Source organism: Canis aureus, chromosome 2, assembly GCF_053574225.1.
Source record: "Canis aureus isolate CA01 chromosome 2, VMU_Caureus_v.1.0, whole genome shotgun sequence".
Taxonomy (NCBI): Eukaryota; Metazoa; Chordata; class Mammalia; order Carnivora; family Canidae; genus Canis; species Canis aureus.
Genome location: NC_135612.1, coordinates 1,789,333 through 1,810,920, shown reverse-complemented (window position 1 = coordinate 1,810,920; position 21,588 = coordinate 1,789,333). Strand labels below are relative to the sequence as shown.

The following is a 21,588-nucleotide window of genomic DNA, read 5'->3' as shown; positions in this document are numbered from 1 at the left end:
CCGCCCCTCCCCGCTCCCCGCCCCCCCCCACCTGCCCTGGGTCAGCCTGCCCTCCCCGCCTTCTCCCACTGCCCTGGGTCAGCCCCTCCCCCCCCGCCCTGTCGGCCCTCGTGCTGCCGGCCAGGCCCAGGCGGGCCGTGGGGCCGCGGGGAACCCCGCGGGGACACCCGGTTCCGTGACGTCGCGGCTGTTCCCTCACACCTGTGAAGGTGTCCTGAAGGTGTACATGTGAGGCACTCGGATCCTAGGCACACACACACCCCGAGATCTGCGCGAGAAACAGTCGTAAGACGCTTGGCTGTGCAGCTCTGGCCCAGGCTGGATTAGGCCCCCCCGGGGGAGAGCGGGAGGGGGAGGCCCTCCTCCCCGAGGCCCCCTGCGTCCGTCCTCCCACGTGCAGTGTCTGGCCCCCAGCCTCCTGGCCTAAGCCGGGCAGCGATTTCTCTCTACCGTGCGGGTGGTCCTTCCGGAGCGCCCTGCTGTAAATCCCGAAACCGTTTCAGAAATCAAGGTACCTGCCCCGGGCCCTCCTGCCTGTGAGTTGAGGGTTTTTCTCCTTTAACTTGTCTCGGTCAGTCGTCCTAATCACCTTTGTTGCTGTTTCCCTTTATCTGCAAATAAATGTGCGGGGCCGACAGCCAGTGTGTTTTTTTTTTTTTTTTCCTCTTTTTTACGATTTCATTTATTTATTCATGAGACGCAGAGATGGAGAGGGAGAGACGCAGGCAGACGGAGGAGCAGGGAGCCGGATGCAGGTCTCCATCCGAGGACCCGGGGTCAGGTCCTGAGCCGAAGGCAGACGCTCCCCGGATGAGCCCCCAGGTGCCCCGAGCCAGTGTCAATTAAGTACTTTTTCTGGAAACCGAGCTGCAACCCTTCTTTGAAGGATTGTGGAAAGCAAAGGGGTTATTAGTAAGAAGAGGTGGTTGCTGGTAGCTGGTTGGGGTAGCGGAAGAGGAAAGTGAGGGCCATGCCCACGGTGCAGGTGGCGCTGGTGACGGCAGCTGAGGTTTATTGGGCATTAGCTATGACTAGCTCCTTTCTAACTGTTCTACTGCTAATCTAATAACCCCATAAGGCAGAAGTCTGTTTTAATTCTTATTTTATAGTTGGGACTTTGAGGAGGGGGGGGGTGGTTGGGGTAACTGTCCAGGTCCTACTGCTGGGTCAGTAACCAAAGATTGGGGTCAACCAACTACAGCCTGCAAGCCAGTGCTGCCCACCATTTGTTTTTGTATACTCCTGACATTTTTATTTTACAGGTATGTTGTTTTTCTAATAAAACACTCCCCCAGTAAAATTTGCACACTAGTAGGATGCAGTGTAATTAAGCTTTGTCATGGGATGGAGACTTGCGTCTACTTCCATTTAAAAAATTAAGATATGGGACGCCTGGGTGGCTCAGTGGTTGGGCATCTGCCTTTGGCTCAGGGCATGATCCTGGAGTTCTGGGATCAAGTCCCACGTCGGGCTCCCTGCATGGAGCCTGCTTCTCCCTCTGCCTGTGTCTCTGCCTCTCTCTGTCTCTCGTGAATAAATAAATAAAATCTTAAAAAAATAAAAATAAAAAATAAGGTATTTAATATGACCTCCAAGGGCCTTTTCAATCTTAGGATCCTATCAGATCTGGGATTTGAATTTCCATTTATACCCCTCCGAGCTCTGTGCTTCAGAGATGGGTGGTTTTGACATTTATAAATGCTTGGGAAAAAGTCAGAAAAAAAAAGTCATATGTCATGGCATATACAAGTTACGTGAAAATCAAATTTCTGTATTCATAATTGGAATAGAGCCATACACATTTATTTATAAGTGGTTGTTTTCATGTTTTATTAGCAGTTCAGGAAAGACCAGATAGCCTACGAATCCCTAAATATGTACTGTATGACTCATTATAGAAAACGTTTGCCTATCCCTTCCATTAGTACTCCTGATGAAATAGTTGAAAAAATATGCTTTTCTAATAATGAAAAATTAGGATCAGTAAGTGTCTTTTTGACGAAAGATAGCATAGCAAACTTATGTATGAGATTATATTTCAGTTTTCAGGTGTTCAGTTTTCATTAACAAAAGCAATTACATTCTAATTTTTTTTTTTTTAAACAGGTTCAGAAACTTAGTCTGGTTGCAGTAAGTAAGTGTAAACTCTTTTGAATTTATACGTTTGATGTCTTTTAAAAACCTTAGAAACGTTGACATTAATTTAAGACTTTCAGAGTATATAAGAAATCTAGTATTTAGTTCTGATAAACTTACATAGTGAAAAAAAGAATCCAGGGTAGGATCATATGTTGGATTTAGTTGTCCTGTCTCTTGAGTGTCTTTAAATTTGTGTTTCACAGCATTGACACTTTTAGAATATGGGTTCTTTTTTAGAGTGTCCTTCAATTGGACTTTTTTTAATGTTTCCTCATGATTAGATTCAGGTTATGCCCTGTGGCAAGAAGAACATAGAAATAATGCAGAATTCTCAGTGAATCGTATCAGCAGGCATATGCTGTTGGTTAGTTCTTTTCCTGGCAGTGATAACTGATCATTTTATTAAGGTGACATTTGTCAGGTGGCTCCATTTTAAAGTTTTAGCTGTTGTAATTAATAAGTATCTTGTGGTAAGATCCACTGATCAATACCCTATTACTCTTCAAAGTTTTACTCATTTAGGGATGGTTCTTGCTGGAACCAGTTATTTTAATGATGATTACCAAATAGTGATTTTCTGATTCCATTCCTTCTACTGTAAGGAAGAGTTTTCCCTTTTCCTCCATTTTGATATTTTTTCCAATAGAAGGAGCATTTATTTTTTTGGAAACTATAGAACAGAATAAAGGGCTTGCTGGGGCTGAGAGAGTAGTTTTACCATCAAATATGATCACTGTAACAGAAACAGGATTTTTAGAAGTCTGATAAACAGAAAATCTAAAAAAGATTATAAAAGGCAAAGAAGGGCACTGTAACTTAAGTTGAATACAAAGTGAATGATAAACTTATAAAAGTAGTATTTGGGAAGTGGAATATGCAGCATGAAAAATACTTGAAACAATCTTTTATCTTTAACTCTCTTCCCAAAACAGGTAATAAAAAGAAAAGGCCAGGGTGACCATGATAGAGAGGAGTGAAAAAATCATATTCTCTGAGAAATGGCTAGAGATGATAGGCATATTTACCTTGGAGACTGAATAGATACCGTATTGTTCACTTTAAGGTCAGAAGGTAGAGTATCATAGAGTTTTTCTGAGGTTTTTCCAAAAGATCAAGTTAAATAGGGTTCTAGGTTTTGATTAACTTTAAAAATTTTCTTTGAGTTGTTAGTTTGATATTCCTGAAGGCATTTATATGAAAGGTGGATGACTGTCTGCCAGTTTTTTTATATTAAGTGAGGATATTTTTCCATAAAACCTCAAAAAGCTTCTCATTTCTTTAGGATTGTTTTTATGTCTGTAAGTCCTATACATTAACTCTCTTAGGGAAGGTCAAGATGATTTTATATTCTCAATCTGGTAGTTAATATTAGATGCATAAAATAACATTAAAGTCAAGTTTATCCTGATTCTCAGCTTTTACTTATATATACACACATTTACATTTTTTAAAAATTTTAGACATGAAAAATGTTCTATGTGTATTGAGGTTTCTATTTGTGCCAAGATTTTAAAATTTCATATTTATTTCATATTTCTCTTTACCTAGGTAACTCTCTTCCACAGGATATCTGCTGTATGGCAGCTGATGGGAGGCTAGTCTTTGCTGCTTATGGGAATGTTTTCTCTGCATTTGCCCGTAATAAAGAGGTTTGTATCACTGAACTATTTAAATTGTCCTTTGTAGTCAATAGTTGTCATAAAAGTAGAAGAAACTTTATTGTTGGCATTCTTCATCTGGGACATTCTGGACATGTATTTTTTAATGTAAACATTTATTTTTCTGGAAGAGGAGAAACCTGATGTCATCAAATTCTCAAAATTAGTTAAAACTTGTACTTAAGTTCAGTTTTATTTGTCATGGATGAACATCAGAATTATTTGGGCAGCTTCTTCAAACTTTTCTTGCCCAGTTGGGTCCCATCTCTTGAGCTCTCTACTTTGTATTTTGGGTTGAAATAGGATTTAGGAAATGCCTTTGAAAATGCTTTCCCTCAAGAGTTTCATATTTATACCACTATTTTATGTGGATTGACTTTTTCATTATAAACAACTCAACCCATGACTTCCTTTTCTAAGAACCAAATGCTTGTTTTCTGTGGAGAGAAAACTAGCTTCTTTCTCGTACCCTGGTCTTTTCTAGTCTTAATCTATCAGCTGGCTTCTAAGTTTGTCCTGGAACAACTGATTTGAGAGAGGACCTGGCTCTGGTGGCCCAGAATGAAAGGGAAAGTAGTAGTAGAGCTGCCTAAATAGCTAAGTAATTGAGTCACTGTACTTGTGAAGTCCTGACTTGGACTGACATTTGTTCCCAGAGTCCTCCATCATCACTGTCTGTGGCAGAGGGAGGTGGTTTACCTGTGGAGTGCTTTAATGGGACTTGTTTGGATTTTTAGAGAGTCGGGGAAAATGTCCTCTTGCCCGCCCCCCCTCCAAATACTCAAGTTTGTAGTTTTCCCTGTCTATATATATAGAGAAGAGGGCGGGGAAATAAGGGTGGCAAGGCATCAGAGACTTAACTGTAGGAATCTAGGGTCAGAAGGACAAGGAGAAGAAATAGTGTTTCTGGACCCTGGTGTGAACTGAATCCATGGTGTGAATTGAATCCATGGTGTGAACTGAATCCATGGCTGTAGTTCTTGAGGGATCTAGCTGCTGTAGAGATAAGGATCTCTGTCTAAACAAAGCTATGCAGAAGAAGTGCTCTATCTCCCCCATCATCTGGAAGCCAGCTGGTGATGGAGTCTGTAATGGTCAGCCTTTTAGAACATAACCACTATATTAGGATGCATGGAGTTGTGCTGGTTGGATCAGGTGAAAGACCCAGCTGTGTGGATGCGTCCTCCATAAGCTCAGAGGTCTCATTTCGGTGTTTCTACTCCATGCCTCCTTATTATTGGACTGACTGAGGAAGCAGGTGAAAATGCCTGGTTCCTTGCTATCTGTTAATCTAACCTTGGACAGTCAAAAGTTGGACCTCATTTCTCAGCATAAGCATCTTTAGGATTAGCATGTTTTTGGTTAATATGAATAATATTACATGGTGAATGAGTAATAATATGAAATTCTTTTGAACTTTGACATTGTAGGTAGTACACACCTATAAGGGTCATAAGGCAGAGATCCGTCTTTTGCAACCCTTTGGGGATCATGTTATTTCGGTTGATACCGACAGCGTTCTTATTATTTGGCACATATATTCAGAAGGTAAGAATGAACTAATTTATTGCATTAAATTGGTGGGTAGTATATATATAAGCTAAAATTAAAAACGTATGTAGGGCAGCCCAGGTGGCTCAGTGGTTTAGTGCCACCTTCAGTCCAGGGCCTGATCCTGGAGACCCAGGATCGAGTCCTGCGTTGGGCTCCCTGCATGGAGCCTGCTTCTCCTTCTGTCTGTGTCCCTGCACCCCCCCTCTGTGTGTGTGTGTCTCATGAATAAATAAATAAAATCTTAAAAAAAAAAAAAAAAAAAAAGTATGTAAACACAACTTCCATGTCAAAGGTTTCACATGTAATCAGAAAAAAATTTAGACTTTTTAATGTGTATTAGGAAAAAGATTTTAAGTAAAAAAATGGATAAAGTTTTAGTCAGCCAGTGAGCTCACGTTTATAACCTGTTTAATGTGTTTCTCTCAGCTAAAAACATTTTCTATTGCAGTTCTCCAAGTTTAGGGACATGTTAATTATTTTCTTTGTGGAGTGAATTTTGGTATATGTTCTTAGTTCGTATTTTCAACTTTCAGTAAAGGAGATTATAGTAGTAAACTAAGATCCTATAATCTGAAGAAAAGAACCCATCTTTTTTCTGAGAATATGAATCCATGTCCTTTAACTGTGATACTCTTCTACGGTGGCCCTGAGCTATGTCTGTAGGACGGTGTTACCCTCAAAGAATTTATCCCCAGAATATCCACAGTAAAGGACTGTGGCTCTCCCATGAATTCAAGCTTTTATGTTTTTAAAATCTGTTTATATTTTTTAGCTTATATTACCTCTTGTTTAACCCATGGTTCTATGAGGTATATTTTTAGTAAAAATTGCTCTCCTGGGAGTTAATCCATGTTCTTCAAATTAGACCTTCTTTGTTCTGTCTTTGCCCAGGTAAGAGAGCAGAATTCCTGAAGTAGTCCTTGTGCAGATGGATGTTAAGAGGTCTTAATAAAGTCAGAGAATTGGTTTCTTATAGTCCAGGAGGCTTTCTGTTGTTGCTGGTGCTAGCTTTTTATTATTAGAGCAGCTTATTGAACCAGTGTCTTCAGGGAGCTATTTATATTGGTTATAAGTAAAATTGCTTGCAAATAGAGGCAAAGATCTTATAAAGTTTAAATGATTTTCATCATTTTCTTTGCTTTTTAAACTGAAGACAAATGTCTCTGGGAAAGTGAAGCAGTGTGCTAAACTAAAAATTAAATGAAATTTACCTTTGATACTCAAATTTTGGGGAAAATTCAGTGAAAAATAGTTTTCATCATGCATGAACTATGAAGTAGGAATAAAAATTTACATGTAAGAATTTTAAATATAGGTAAGATTTCAAAAAATGACTAGATTTACTATTTTCTACTCCACAAGGCTGTAAGTTTTTTCTCACATCTATTATAGGCTCAATGGAAATGTTTGAAAAGCACTATTCTTAGTTTCACCAGGGTTTGCCTCTTTCTTTTTACATCTTTGAGTGGTCCGTCTTTGAGAGCTCAGTACAAGCACTTCACTTAGAATATTCACTCTGTCTCTTGATCAAATTAGAAATATGGCAAAGCTGATCCCTAAAGTCACTTCTTTTAATCCTTGTTTTTTATTCCTGTAAACCAGTTTAGCAGTGAGTGAAATTTTTAATAGTATTGATATCAGAACTTTTAGAAAAATTTTTGACAGTCTGTTATAGTTACAAGTTGCTCCTCATCATGTTTAATTTTTTCAAGGAATGTGTATAGGTTAGTATATAAGTCTTTGGTTTATATTAGGACATAAATTTTTTATATGGTAGACTTACGTTAAGGACTAAATATACAGGTACATGAAAAATAATTACATGTTATTTGTAACTTTTACTTTTGTAGAGGAATACCTACAATTGACTTTTGATAAATCAGTATTTAAAATTTCTGCAATTTTGCACCCAAGTACCTACTTGAATAAAATACTTCTTGGCAGTGAACAAGGAACCCTACAGCTGTGGAATATAAAATCCAAGTAAGTTATTTAGAATATAACGTGAGTGGTTCCCATCTTATCCTTATCTATTACTCCCTAATGCGTACTTAAATCATTCAGTTCTCCCTGACTTTATATGTTTACTTGAAGGGCTTTCAATAAATATATCTGCTTTTGGAGTTGTTACTCATGACATGTGAAAGGTGGCACATGGTCCTGACACAGGGCAGCTTCATAATACCCATTGAAAAGTATATACTTAGAGCCCTAATCTGCTGTAAAGAGTCCGTATAGCTATAGAGAAGACTCTGGCAAGGTAAGTTAAGAAAATAATTATGCTGGACAGCATCTAGTTTTCGATAAACTGAAAAGTTTGAAGAAGCCAAAGTAGGTCAGTGTTAATTTAGTATTAGCATTTAGGAATCATTTTCAGGGTAAAAGTACATTTGTTACCAACCACAAACTTGATGGACATCTATTATATTATTGGTAAAATTAGCTAGAGGGCTAGATAAATGGTTTTGAGTAACCTCTACCTCTTACTTAAACATTTATCTGGAGCAAAAAGTGACAGCTCAGTTTTTGTATAGCATTAAAAAGACAAATATTTACCATCCAAATTGTTCTTTTTAAGGCCCTTATAAATTTGAAAAGGAAAAAAAGATTATTAGAGGTTTATCCTAATTCTTAGATTTTTTTAAAAATTTATTTTTTATTTTTTTTAAAAAAGATTTTATTTATTCATGAGAGACATAGAGAGAGGCAGAGACACAGGCAGAAGGAGAAGCAGGCTCCATGCAGGGAGCCTGATGTGGGACTTGATTCCAGGACTTCAGGATCACGCCCTGAGCTCTAGGCAGTGCTTAACTGCTAAGCCACCCAGGCATCCCTAATTCTTAGTTTTAAATCCGTGTTTTTAGTTTAACAAATAACATTGGCTATCTACTCTGTGCTCAGCTTAGTGATAATGACTGAGAGATATTTTCTCTGCCCCTAATTTTATCTGTTGAGACTCTTTATGTAATGTTTAGACTATTATGCATTAAGTATCCCTTGGGTAATCATTGAGTAAACTAATTTGTGCCCACTTACTGAATTTACTATGTGATTTAATACTTTATTGAATATTGATATAATTTCAGAATATCTGTTTCTTCAAGGACTTATTTATCATTTGTGGCTTGATTCTGAAATTTAGAGCACCATCACTACTGTCATGCAGCAGTTCTACAACATTATATGATACGTTATATCATATATATGATACATTATATTGTATCATAGTTATAATCCTTTCTGTAATATTTTCCTAGAGATCTTTCTACAGAGTATGATGGTTTTTTATGATCTGTAATGCAAAATGGATTTTAGCCTTTTTTTTTTTTTTTTTTTTTTCTATTTCCTACAGAGTTGGTATAGTATAATAGTTACTAGCAGCATGGGGCATTGGATCTGGAATTGTCTGTCTGGGCTCTGAATTGTTAGCCATATAACCTTAGCTTGATTGTGTCACATAAATTAAGTTTCTTAGTTTCTGTGTCTGAAAAATGGTGATAGTATCTATCTTGTATTTTTTTTTTAGTATTAAATAAGTTAACATGCATACTTAGAATAGTGTGGGGCAGAGTAATAACTTAGATGTCTTCTATTATTTCACTTTTTAATATGTAGTAGATTTTGTTTTCCTAAAATTAAAACCTTTCACCTATTTTCTTCTTGTAGTAAACTACTATATACATTTCAGGGATGGAAGTTTGGAGTAACAGCTCTCCAGCAGGTAAGTATTTTTCTGTTAAGTCAACCATATTTTTAGACCTGAGGACAAAAATAACATACAGAACCAGCTTATTTTTATAAATATTACCCTAAAAATAGTATTTTGGAAATGCAATCGAAAACAAATAATAATGCCTTTGCCTATAAACATTTGTGGAAATCTTTTTGCCTGGAATTAGGCTCTAACCATATAGTTGGTATGGGACTGTGTTTACCAATCATTTTGCAAGCTTGTAGTCCAGGGCCTTGTGTAGAGTAGAGATGATAGAGATGAGTTAGTTGTTCAGTAAAGCAATCTAATGATTAGGTACCTTGAGGACAAGGAGTCATAACTTGTTTTAGAAAACAAAACAAAAACTTGTTTTAGTATCCCCAGGGTCTAGTGCATAATAGTCACTTGATGGTAAATTAATAAAATGTTGAGACTGATTCTCTTCTGTAATAGTGTGGGACATTGATCTTCTGTGCTAAAATAGAGAAATTTTATTATGGAGCCTGTTTGTAAGACCATTGTATAAAACGAAGATTATAGTCATAGAATATTAGAGCTGGAACAGACTAATTGTAAAACTTTTTTGCCTTTTAACGTATTTTATAGGCATTTCCTGTTTTCCTTGGATAAATAATTCTCCACTTTCTTTATAGTTGGCCTTTTATGGCATTTATGTTATGTTTTCTAAGAGTTGTCTCTTTTTTTCTGTTTCCATCCAGTTCATGATCTGTAGTGATATATAGGAGATTATTTTTCTTTTATAGTTGTTTTCTGTGTCAACTATGTTTTAGTGGTAAGGAGGTTGATGGTGGCTACCATATTTGAAACTGGAAGGTAACTTCAAAACATCATTCTTTAAAACATGCAAATAGCAATCAAAGTATGCTAGAATGGTAATATTGTTTTTTTGCCATCCTTCAGAGGATATTCCATGATTTGTTTCAATAACACACAAGTAATAACTGTTAACATCAGGATTATTAAAGATGTTTTGATTAAGAAAATAAAAAGCTGGGATCCCTGGGTGGCGCAGCGGTTTGGCGCCTGCCTTTGGCCCAGGGCGCGATCCTGGAGACCCGGGATCGAATCCCACATCGGGCTCCCGGTGCATGGAGCCTGCTTCTCCCTCTGCCTGTGTCTCTGCGCCTCTCTCTCTCTCTGTGACTATCATAAATAAATAAAAATTAAAAAAAAAAAAAGAAAAAGAAAAGAAAAAGCTGAGTAATTTAATTTTCAGGCACCAGCTGTGGATGTTGTTGCTGTTGGCCTTACATCAGGTCAGGTTATCATTCACAACATTAAATTTGATGAAACACTAATGAAATTTCGTCAAGACTGGGGACCTATTACTTCGATTTCATTTCGCACAGGTAACTTTTAATTTATTGATAAATATTAACATTTAAAATGCATAACTTCGAGGCTCATGGAAGTTTTCCAAATGGTTGTTTTCTTACAATTTAATATATTTGGAAGAAATTAGTGAAATATTACATCACAAATAGCCAAAGGAATAAGAATAGTTTAATAGTAGGTAGTCTTTTCTAACTCTATGTGTATGGATTAAAAAGGTGGAGAGAAGAATTACTAAGTTTGGTTGTTTTATGGTGCATTTTTTTTTTTAATGTATTTTACTTTTGGTAACAGATGGTCATCCAATAATGGCAGCTGGAAGCCCGTGTGGCCACATTGGACTCTGGGATCTAGAAGACAAAAAATTAATCAATCAAATGAGAAATGCACATTCTACAGCAATTGCCGGGCTGACATTTCTCCATAGAGAGCCACTTCTTGTCACAAATGGTGCTGACAATGCTCTGAGGGTATTATGATTATTATTATCATTTTCTTGGCTTCTATCCTTGGAATTATAATAAGGCTATTGTAGAAGCTTAGAAGATGAAAGGAAAATGGAATAAGATAATGCTATAGATGAAACAGAAAGCATAGCAGGTTACATGATTGTAGGGAAATGAGACAGTTACAGTTTATCTTTTCCCCCTGCCCCCCTCTCCAGAGTCAGAAGCCTGGCAAGCACTACCCAGTGCCAGTTGATATATGTGAAAGTTGATCTCACTGCTTGAAGATCATTTAACACATTGCAAAATAACTCTATCTTTTTATTTCTTGGCAGATATGGATATTTGATGGTCCCACGGGTGAAGGTCGGCTTTTGAGATTCAGAATGGGGCATAGTGCTCCCCTTACCAAAATCAGATATTATGGACAAAACGGACAGCAAATTCTTAGTGCAAGTGAGTTTCTGCTTTGTGCTTTTAATTTATTCAAACAATTATTGAGAATAATTTAATTTGATTAATATTTATTAGGTTTGACATTTATGAATTTTTGAGTTTAGATACTCCTTAGAGTGATTTGGAAATCTGGGGAAATGAGATTTTTTTGGAATACATCAGGAAGCATTGTAAATTATTTATCTTCATTTGGAGTGTTATTTTATTTACCAATTCTCAGAGACAGATGGTCAGATTCTGAAACTGTGGCCCTTCCCTAGTGTAATAATCTGAAAATTATTAGTACCTCATTTTATCCTTTATTCTTACTAAATGGCATTCTGTGCACAGGTGAATATGGTAATGAAGTAGTTGCAATCCAGCTCTCCTTTTAAAGTGTCCCAAACTGTAACTTCAGGTTTTAATAATCTAATTTTATAAGATCTGTCATTCAAATGATCCACTGTTGTGATGAAGTTTGACTAGGTATTTTCTATCTATATCAACAGGTCAAGATGGAACTCTTCAGTCATTTTCCACAATACATGAGAAATTTAACAAGAGTTTGGGACATGGTAGGTCACTTGCTAGGTGAAAATAAAGATGCTGGTCATAAAAGAAACATTTCGATACTGGGAGACAACCAGAGGAAGTTTCATTGATAAATTTCCTCTTTTCTTGGATAAAATTAAAAAACCTCTGTATAGAAGAGTAGTAGTAAGACTCTTAAGATCAGTGTTGCTATAGAAGTGGTTGACGTACTGCTATAAGATTATTGAAAAGAATTAGACTTTTTGGGTGGTAAAAACATACTCCTGCCACCCAGAAGATACCAGTGGTCTCACTGGACCCATGTTTAGAGTGCTCAATTTTAAACATGGAAGGGACCTTAGAGAAAGCATCAAAGTAAGCAGTGTCCCATCTTTTTGCAGAAAGGGCTTGCTTTATTCTTTCTTTCTCTATCCCTTCCCATTGTTTCCAACATTTGAAAGATTTTGTATATTAAACAAAAATGTTTTTCTGTTTTATTCATAATTAGCCTTCTTTTTAGCTACTATCCTGGCTATTCATGTATATATGTACTTCCAAATGAGTTTCAAAGTCTTTTTTTTTTTTTTTTTTCTTTTTTTGGATCATTTTTTAATCATCCAAAGTGATACTTGAAATTACGTTGGAGAGATTTGCTATCTTTAAGAATCTTCACATCTAGGGATACAATATATCCTCATTCAAGTTGTGTTTTACATTCCTTAGTGAAGTTCTTTTAGTTTTCCTCTTGTTGGTCCTATGTATTTGAGATAATTCAGTGGTATTTTATGTATTTTACTATAATTTGCTAATTTTCTTTTTTTGCTAGTATTATGGGTGTGATCTTTGCTCATTATATTTCGACCTTGCAGTATTTAATATTTAGTAACTAGTATAGAAGAATACATAGTTTATTGTAATTACAAAATAATAATTGTATTAAATACTGCATCATAGGGAACTCACTTTTTTTATTTCTGTTTGGTTATAAAATGATTATGAAATGATTGTTACTGTAAGTAGTTATTTGATTGTTTATCTTAATTGACATGACTATGTGACCATCTAAAAAATTATTTTTACCTTTGTTTTTCAATTTATATTTTCTTATGCAATTATATACATTAAATTTCATAAATGATTAAATAATAGTGGTAATAACATCTTTATTTGGCTCTTGACTTAAATAGGAATATCTTGAACTTTATAATTCTGTGATAAGGAATAGCTTTCTGTTACGTACATTTTTCATTAGGAAGAGTTCATAGCTATATTCCCTCCTTCAACCCCAGGATTAATAAATAAAAAAAAAGTCAAGCGGAAAGGACTTCAGAATGCCATGTCAGTGAGGCTTCCACCCATCACAAAGTTTGCAGCTGGTAAGTAACGTCTTTGTTTCAAGAAGTTCTGCTTTTCTTATTTCTCCTACTATTTATGTTTAAATTTTCTTCATTTTAAAAAATGTTTTTGCAAGTGTTTGAAAATAATGCTTGCAAGTGCGTGCAAATCCAATGTGAAGACTAAAGTTATTTATTTTTTCTAAAGTTATTTATAATTTGAAATTATTACCTTTTAATTTCAATTCGTTCTTTATAAGACCTATTGATAAACAGTATTTGATATTCCATTTTGTAACCTTTCTTATTGTATTATATGGTTGGTATAATGAAAATGACTAATGTTAAAATGGTAAGAATGGAGAACGTGTATCTCTAATCAAAATCAAAATATACTGAGGTCTTAGAATGCTACATCACTTGAGCAATGTTTCATTCAAAGAAGTGATTTTAAGGAAAATGTAGGTAGGTGATGGGATTGTTGAGTGAAAGCTATCATAGATAAAGTTCAAATAAAGTTGAGGTTGTTGTATCAACCACATGATGGTTTTTTCCTTTTTTTAACTTTAGTTTTGACCACCCTCCTGTCTTTTTTTATCTTAGAGCCTGAGTGATCTTCCTAAAACATCTAAATCCTGTCACTCACCTGCTTAAAAATCTTTTAGACTCCCCTTATTACTTATAGGATGCATTCTCCTCTCTTTAACATGGCTTTCAAGACAACTTTTGTGATGTGTGGCCCCAGTTGCCTTGCCTGCTACTCATCCTTCTCAGGAAGATGCATCACTTAACTTGCTGGGCTTCATTTTGTTCAAGATACTCTTGGACCTGTTTGTCCCCCTGCTTCCTTGTTAATTGCTGTTGGTTTGACTGCTTCTTTCAGGAAGCCATTTATTACTGTCCTCCTATCTTCTTTTTTTTTTTTTTCTCCTATCTTCTTAGTAAACTCTTCCTGAGTGCTTTTATGAGATACTATCATTTTTTTATTATAGTTTTTTCTAATCAGAATCTCTTGTTAGATTGGAAGCTCAGGGCTATCTAAAATTACCTGTAAACCATCAATCATATCTCTAGTGCTTAATGATAACATAAATATTATATGCTTTATAAATAATGAGGGAATGAAAAATAATGTGATTTATGATTTTTATTATGTTTTAGAGGAAGCTCGTGAAAGTGACTGGGATAGTATCATTGCTTGCCATCAAGGTAAATTATCATGTTCAACCTGGAACTATCAGAGATCTACAATAGGCGCTTACTTTCTCAAACCAAAAGAGCTGAAGAAAGATGACATAACTGCAACAGTAAGTGAGCTTGTTGATAAGAGCATTTTCTCCTATAAAACTGTCCAGTAGTAATCTTGTTATACTCAGGTTTATTAATGATAATGTTGGTTGAAAGAACATAGTTTAACATTTTGAAATTATTCCCTAATAATGTTATGTTTTGCAACTATAGAGAGTTACTTTAGGTTTAAGTTAAGCTTTGATTAATCAGATGTAGTATATTATTTTAGTCTTATCATTAATATAGGATTACTCAGAATACCCTTTGAAGATTCGGAGGGAATTCAGCATTTATCAATGAACTTCTTACCTTAATTATGTTAAGTATACAGTACTGTACTCAATGAATGTGTATCTTCAGGTTTCTTTTTTTTTTTTCTTGATTTCCTTTGACAATAGGGATTAAGATTTAGCCAACTCTTGAATGAGTTATAGATGTAGAAGTTATTTAAAGCCTTTATGTCTTTTCTTATGTTTGTCTCTTGAGAAGTGCCTTGAAGAGAAATTCTGAGTCCTAAACCTTTCTTAAATATAGCTTTTAAATGCCAGTGTTTACTTAAAAGTTTATTTCCATTAAATTTTGTTTTTGTTTGCTTTTGTTAATACGTATGTCTACTTTTGTTGAGTTCAGATTTTAAGATATAAAGTAGTAGTGTCAAATTTGGTTTGCAGAATTGTTGCTCCTATTTTTTTATAAAGTTAATTGATATAATTCACATACTAGAAAATTCTCTCATTTAAAGTGTATACAGTTCAGTGATTCTTAGTATGTTTATAGGATTGTGTAGGTCATCACTATAATCAGTCTAATTTTAGAACATTCTTATCACCTCAAAAAGAAACCCCATTCTCTCACTTCCCCTTTCCCATCTCCTTTTTTGTTTTATTATTATTTTAGCTTTTTAAAAATTTTATTTAAATTCAGTTAATTAACATATAATGTATCATTGGTTTCAGAGGTAGAGTTCAGTGATTCATCAGTCTTATATAACCCTGGTGCTCATCACATCACGTGCCCTCCTTAATGTCCATCCCCCAGGTACTCCATCCCCTCACCCCCCTCCCCTCCAGTGATCCTGTTTGTTTCCTATGATTAAGAGTGTCTTAAAAAAAAAGTCTCTTATGGTTTGTCTCCCTCTGATTTTGTCTTGTTTTATTTTTTTCCTCTCTTCCCCTATCCTCTGTTTTGTTTGTTAAATTCCACTTGAGTAAGATCATATAATTGTCTTTGATTGACTTATTTCACTTAGCATAGTACCCTCTAGTTCCATCCACATCATTGCAAATGGCAAGATTTTGTTTGATGGCTGAGTAGTAGTCCATTATATATGTATACACCACATCTTTATCCATTCATCTGTCAGTGGACATCAGGGCTCTTTCCATAGTTTGACTATTGTGGACATTGCTGCTGTAAACATTGGGGTGCAGGAAACCCTTCACATCACTACATTTGTATCTTTGGGGTAAATATCTAGTAGAGCAATTGCTGGGTCATAGGGTAGCTCTATTCTCAACTCTTTAAGGAACCCCCATACTGTTTTCCAGACTGCACCAGCTTGCATTCCCACCAGCAGTGTAAGAGAATCCTCTTTTCTCTGCCTCCTTGCCAACGTCTGTCATTTTCCTGATTTGTTACTTTTAGCCATTCTGACTGGTGTGAGGTGGTATCTCATTGTGGTTGTGATTAGTATTTCCCTAATGAGAGATGTCGAGCATTTTTTTCATGTTTTGTTGGCCATTTGTATCTTTGGAGAAATGTCTGTTCATGTCTTTTGCCCATTTCTTTTTTTTTTTTTCTTTTGCCCATTTCTTGACTGGATTATTTGTTCTGTGGGTGTTGAGGTTGAGAAGTTCTTTATAGATTTTAGATACTAGCCCTTTATCTAATACATCATTTGCAAATATCTTCTCCCATTCTGTTGGTTGTCTTTTGGTTTTGTCAACTGTTTTCTTCACTGTGCAAAAGCTTTTTATCCTGATGAAGTGCCAATAGTTCATTTTTGCCTTTGTTTCTGTTGCCTTTGGAAGTGTGTCTAACAAGAAATTGCTGTGGCCAAGGGCAGAGTTTGCTGCTGTGTTCTCCTTTAGGTTTTTGATGGATTCCTGTCCACATTTAGGTCTTTCATCCATTTTGAGTCCGTTTTTGTGTATGGCATAAGAAAGTGGCTCAGTTTCATTCTTCTGCATATGGCTTCCCAACACTATTTGTTGAAGAGATTGTCCTTTTTCCAGTGGATTTTCTTTCCTGCTTTGTTGAAGATTAGTTGACCGTAGAGTTGAGTGCCCATTTCTGGGTTCTCTGTTCTGTTCCACTGATCTATGTGTCTGCTTTTGTGCCAAATACCATACTGTCTTGATGATCACAGCTTTGAAATACAGTTCGAAATCTGGAATTGTGATGCCACCAGTTTTGGTTTACCTTTTCAACATTCCTTTGGCTATTTGGGGTCTTTCCTGGTTCCATACAAATTTTAGGATTATTTGTTCCAACTCTGTGAAATAAGTTGATGGTATTTTGATAGGGATTGCATTGAATGTATAGATCGCTCTAGGTAATATAGACATTTTAACAATATTTGTTCTTCCAATCCATGAGCATGGAACGTTTTTCCATTTCTTTGTGTCTACCTCAATTTCTTCCATGAGTGTTCTATAGTTTTCTGAATATAGATCTTTTGCCTCCTTGGTTAGATTTATTCCTAGATGTCTTAAGGTTTTGACTGCAATTGTAAATAGGAATGACTCCTTAATTTCGCTATATTCTCATTGTTAGTGTTCTGTGCAGTGATTTTATATCCTGCCATTTTTCTGAATTCCTGTATGAGTTCCAGCAATTTTAGGGTGGAGTCTTTTGGGTTTTCCATATAGAGTATCATGTCATCTGTGAAGAATGAGAGTTTAATTTCTTTGCTGATTCGGATGCCCTTTATTTCTTTTTATTGTCTGATGCTGAGGCTAGGACTTCTAGTACTACGTTGTGCAGCAGTGGTGAGAGTGGATGTCCTTGCTGTGTTCTTGACCTTGGGGGATAAGCTCTCAGTTTTTCCCCATTGAGAATGGTATTCACTGTGGGCTTTTTGTATATGGCTCTTATGATATTGTGGTATATTCCTTCTATCCTTACACTGTGAAGAGCTTCAATCAAGAAAGGATACTGTACTTAATCAAATGCATTTTCTGCATCCATTGAGAAGATTGTATAGTTCTTGTCCTTTCTTTTATTAAAGTAGTGTATCACATTGGTTGATTTGCAGATGTTGAACCACATTGCAGCCCAGGAATAAATTCCACTTTGTTGTGGTAAATAATCCTTTTAATGTACTGTAGGATACTATTGGCTAGTATTTTGGTGAGAATTTTGGCATCCACGTTCATCAGAGATACTGGTCTGTGATTCTCCTTTTTTGTGGCATCTTTGTCTAGTTTTGGGATCAGGTAATGCTGGCCCCATAGAGTTTGGAAGTTTTCCTTCCATTTCTGTTTTTTGAAACAGCTTCAGAAGAATAGGTATTAATTGTTTTTTAAATGTTTCGTAGAATTCCCCTGGGAAGCCTTCCAGCCCTGGACTCTTGTTTGTTGGGAGATTTTTGATTATTGCTTCAATATCCTTGCTGGTTATGGGTGTGTTCAGACTTTCTATTTCTTCCTGTTTCAGTTTTGGTAGTTTATATGTATCTAGGAACGCATCCATTTCTTCCAGATTGCCTAATTTGTTGGCTTATAGTTGGTCATAATGTGTTCTTATAATTGTATTTATTTGGTGTTGGTTGTGATCTCTCCTCTTTCATTCACGATTATATTTATTTGGGTCCTTTTTCTTTCTTTCTTTCTTTGATTTTTTTTTTTTTTTTTGATAAGTCCATGGGTTTATCAATCTTATTATTTCTTTCAAAGAACCAGCTCTTAGTTTCAGTGATCTTTTCTACTGTTCTTTTGGTTTCTATTTCATTGATTTCTGTTTTAATCTTTATTACTTCTCTCTCCTGTTAGGTTTATGCTTTATTTGCTGTTCCTCCTCCAGCCCCTTTAGCTATAAAGTTAGGTGTGTATTTGAGACCTTTCTTATTTTTTGAGAAAGGCTTGTATTGCTATGTACTTCCCTCTTAGGACCATTAGGACCACCTTTTGCTGCATCTGAAAGATTTTGAACCATTATGCTTTCATTTTCATTTGTTTCATGGTTGACCCACTCATTCTTTAATAGGATGCTCTTTAGTCTCCATGTACTTGAGTTCTTTCCAAATTTCCTCTTGTGATTGAGTTAAGGTTTTAAAGCATGCGACCCAAAAATACGCAGGGAATGATCCCAGTCTTTTGGTGCCAGTTGAGACTGATTTGTGATCCAGTATGTGATCTATTCTGGAGAATGTGCGATGTGCACTAGAGAAGAATGTGTATTCTGTTGCTGTAGAATGGAATGTTCTGAATATATCCGTGAAGTCCATCTGGTCCTCCATGTCATTCAAAGCCCTTGGTTTCCTTGTTGATTTTCTGCTTAAATGCTTTGTCCATTGATGTTAAAGTCCTCTACTATTACTGTATTATTATCAATGTGTTTCTTTAATTTTATTATTAATTGGCCTGTATAACTGGCTGCTTCCATGTTAGGGCATAAATATGTACAGTTGTTAGATCTTCTTGTTAGATAGAACCTTTAATTATGATATAGTGTCTTTCCTTGTCTCTTATTACAGTCTTTGGTTTTAAATTTAGTTTGTCTGATAGAAGGTTTACCACGCCTGTTTCCTTTTGATATCCATTATCATGAGAAATGGTTTTCCACCCCCTCACTTTAAATCTGGAGGTGTCTTTGGGTCTGAAATGAGTCTCTTACAGACAGCATATCGATGGGTCTTGCTTTCTTATCCGATCTGATACCCTATGTCTTTTGATTGGGGCATTTAGCCCATTTACGTTCAGAGTAACTATTGAAAGGTATGAATTTAGTGCCTTGTATTACCTGTAAAGTCACTGTTTCTGTATATTGTCTCTGTTCCTTTCTGGTCTGTGTTACTTTTGAGCTCTCTTCACTTAAAGGATCATTTTTAATATTTATTGTAGGGCTGGTTTAGTGATCACAAATTCTTTTAGTTTGTTTGTCCTGGAAGCTTTTTATTTCTCCTTCTATTTGAATAACATCCTAGCGGGATAAAGTATTCTTGGCTGCATGTTTTTCTCATTTAGCACCCTGAATATATCATGCCAGTCCTTTCTGGCCTGCCAGGTCTCTGTGGAGAGGTCTGCTGCCAGTCTATTGTTTCTACCCTTGTAGGTTATGGACCTCTTGTCCCAAGCTGCTTTCAGGATTTTCTCTTTGACTCTGAGATTTGCAAGTTTCACCATTATATGTCAGGGCGTGGACCTATTTTTATTGATTTTAACGGGGGGTAGGGGGGATTCTCTGTGCCTCCTAGACTCAGATGCCTGTTTCCTTTCCCAGATTAGGGAAGTTCTCTACTATGATTTGCTCCAGTATATCTTCTGCCCCTCTCTCTTTGATTTTCTTCTGGGATCCTAAGTATTGTAATATTGTTTTCTTTTATGTTATCACTTGTCTTTTGGATTCTCCCCTCATCAAGTATTTGTTTCTTTTTCTCAGCTTCTTTATTCTCCATCATTTTGTCTTCTGTATCATTAATTCTCTCTTCTGCCTCATTTATCCTACCTGTTAGAGCCTCCATTTGTTATTGCATCTCATTACTAGCCTTTTTTATTTGACTTGGTTAGTTCTTTTATTTCTCCAGAAAGGGATTCTCTGGTGTCTTTTATGCTTTTTTCAAGCCCTGCTAGTATCTTTATAATTGTGATTCTGAACTCTACTTCTGACATCTACTTATATCCTTACTGATTAGGTCCTTGGCAGTCAGTATTACCTCTTGTTCTCTTTTTTTTTAGATAAAATTTTCCATCTTGTCATCCTGCCCACAGGAGAGTAGATGAAGGAGAGAACAAAATACTAAAATGGCAACAGTGATCCCAGAGAAATATGCACTAAACAAATCAGAAGAGACTTGAAACCGAAAAACAAAAAACAACCAAGAATTTAGTCAGACAGGTGAACAGAATAGTATAATACACTGGATCCAGCATGTATTTTGGTCCATTTGTTAGAAAACTGGATCCCAAAATTGTAATGAGAGAAAAACTTCTATGTACAAAATAAATATAATGAAAGGATAGAATGTAACTGTAAAAATGAAACTTTAAAGACAAAAAAAGAGAGAATATAAACAGACAGATTAATAAAACAGAGCAATACACTATATCCAGAGTGTGTTTTGGTTGGTTTTTTAGAAGAAAGTGTATCCCAAAATTGTAAAGAAAGAAAACTGTGTGTGTGTGTGTGTGTGTTAAAAACAACGAAAGAGTAGAATGTAACCGTAAAAATGGGGGGAAAAGGAAAGAGAACAAAGTAAAAATGGAAGGACTAAACAATCGGGGTGGGGACCCTGTGAATTCTATATGCTCTCTTCCCCCTAGCGCTGGAGTTTTGCAGCTGTCAGTGATCAGTAAACTTGGTCTTGGCTGGATCTTCTTGCAGATCTTCTGGAGGAGGGACCTGTTATGTTGATTCTCAAGTGTCTGCCCCGGGCAGAACTGCACTGCTCTTGCCAGGGGCCAGGCGAAGTCATCTTCTCTGGAATGCTTAATGTGGCTTGTGTTCCCTGAAAGCTTTCTGTGCCGCTTTAGAGGATGAGAGGAAAATGGGGGCCTCCCAGTCTCTATCCTCAGAGCCAAAGGTCCAGGCCCCACTCTTCAGCATGACCTCAGGAAAAAGCAATCATTCCCATCTTCCTGGTCTCCATCTACACCCTACACTGAGCATTTCTAAGATCTCAGGCACATGACCAGGTTTGGTGTCCCCAAACCATGCAGACTCCTGTCGTGCGCTTCCCTGCCAATCTTCCCTGGGGTCTCGCTGGTTCTGCCACTTGCTGGGCTCCTGTGTGGAGAGTGGTGGTCACCTGACTGTGCTGTGGTTTGTGTTTTATGGCAATGCTGAGCTGAAACCCCCCCCCCCCCCCCGCTCGCTGATGGCAGTTCTCAGATTCCTGGGAATCTGCTGCACACAGGCACCCCTGGTCTTCCTGTGACCCTGAGACTACACTGTCCCACCTAGGATTCCCCATCCCC

At 36.5% G+C, this 21,588-nt stretch overlaps 1 protein-coding gene and 1 long non-coding RNA gene across 2 annotated transcripts in view; both read left to right on the top strand.

The window, feature by feature from the left end:
• WDR36 (WD repeat domain 36) overlaps nucleotides 1-21,588 on the top strand; it is a 42,677-nt gene that overhangs the window by 396 nt on the left and 20,693 nt on the right. Inside the window, exons 2-12 of the mRNA XM_077861622.1 lie at nucleotides 2,107-2,134; nucleotides 3,688-3,788; nucleotides 5,228-5,345; nucleotides 7,202-7,334; nucleotides 9,018-9,072; nucleotides 10,301-10,433; nucleotides 10,711-10,886; nucleotides 11,198-11,318; nucleotides 11,807-11,872; nucleotides 13,118-13,204; nucleotides 14,324-14,469. Coding sequence (XP_077717748.1) covers nucleotides 2,107-2,134; nucleotides 3,688-3,788; nucleotides 5,228-5,345; nucleotides 7,202-7,334; nucleotides 9,018-9,072; nucleotides 10,301-10,433; nucleotides 10,711-10,886; nucleotides 11,198-11,318; nucleotides 11,807-11,872; nucleotides 13,118-13,204; nucleotides 14,324-14,469 — 1,164 coding nt within the window. The remainder of the gene's footprint in view (nucleotides 1-2,106; nucleotides 2,135-3,687; nucleotides 3,789-5,227; nucleotides 5,346-7,201; nucleotides 7,335-9,017; nucleotides 9,073-10,300; nucleotides 10,434-10,710; nucleotides 10,887-11,197; nucleotides 11,319-11,806; nucleotides 11,873-13,117; nucleotides 13,205-14,323; nucleotides 14,470-21,588) is intronic.
• On the top strand, nucleotides 14,487-20,717 carry LOC144291838 (uncharacterized). The gene is made up of 2 exons (XR_013359411.1): nucleotides 14,487-15,490; nucleotides 20,350-20,717. It is a non-coding gene; the product is annotated as an uncharacterized LOC144291838 (long non-coding RNA).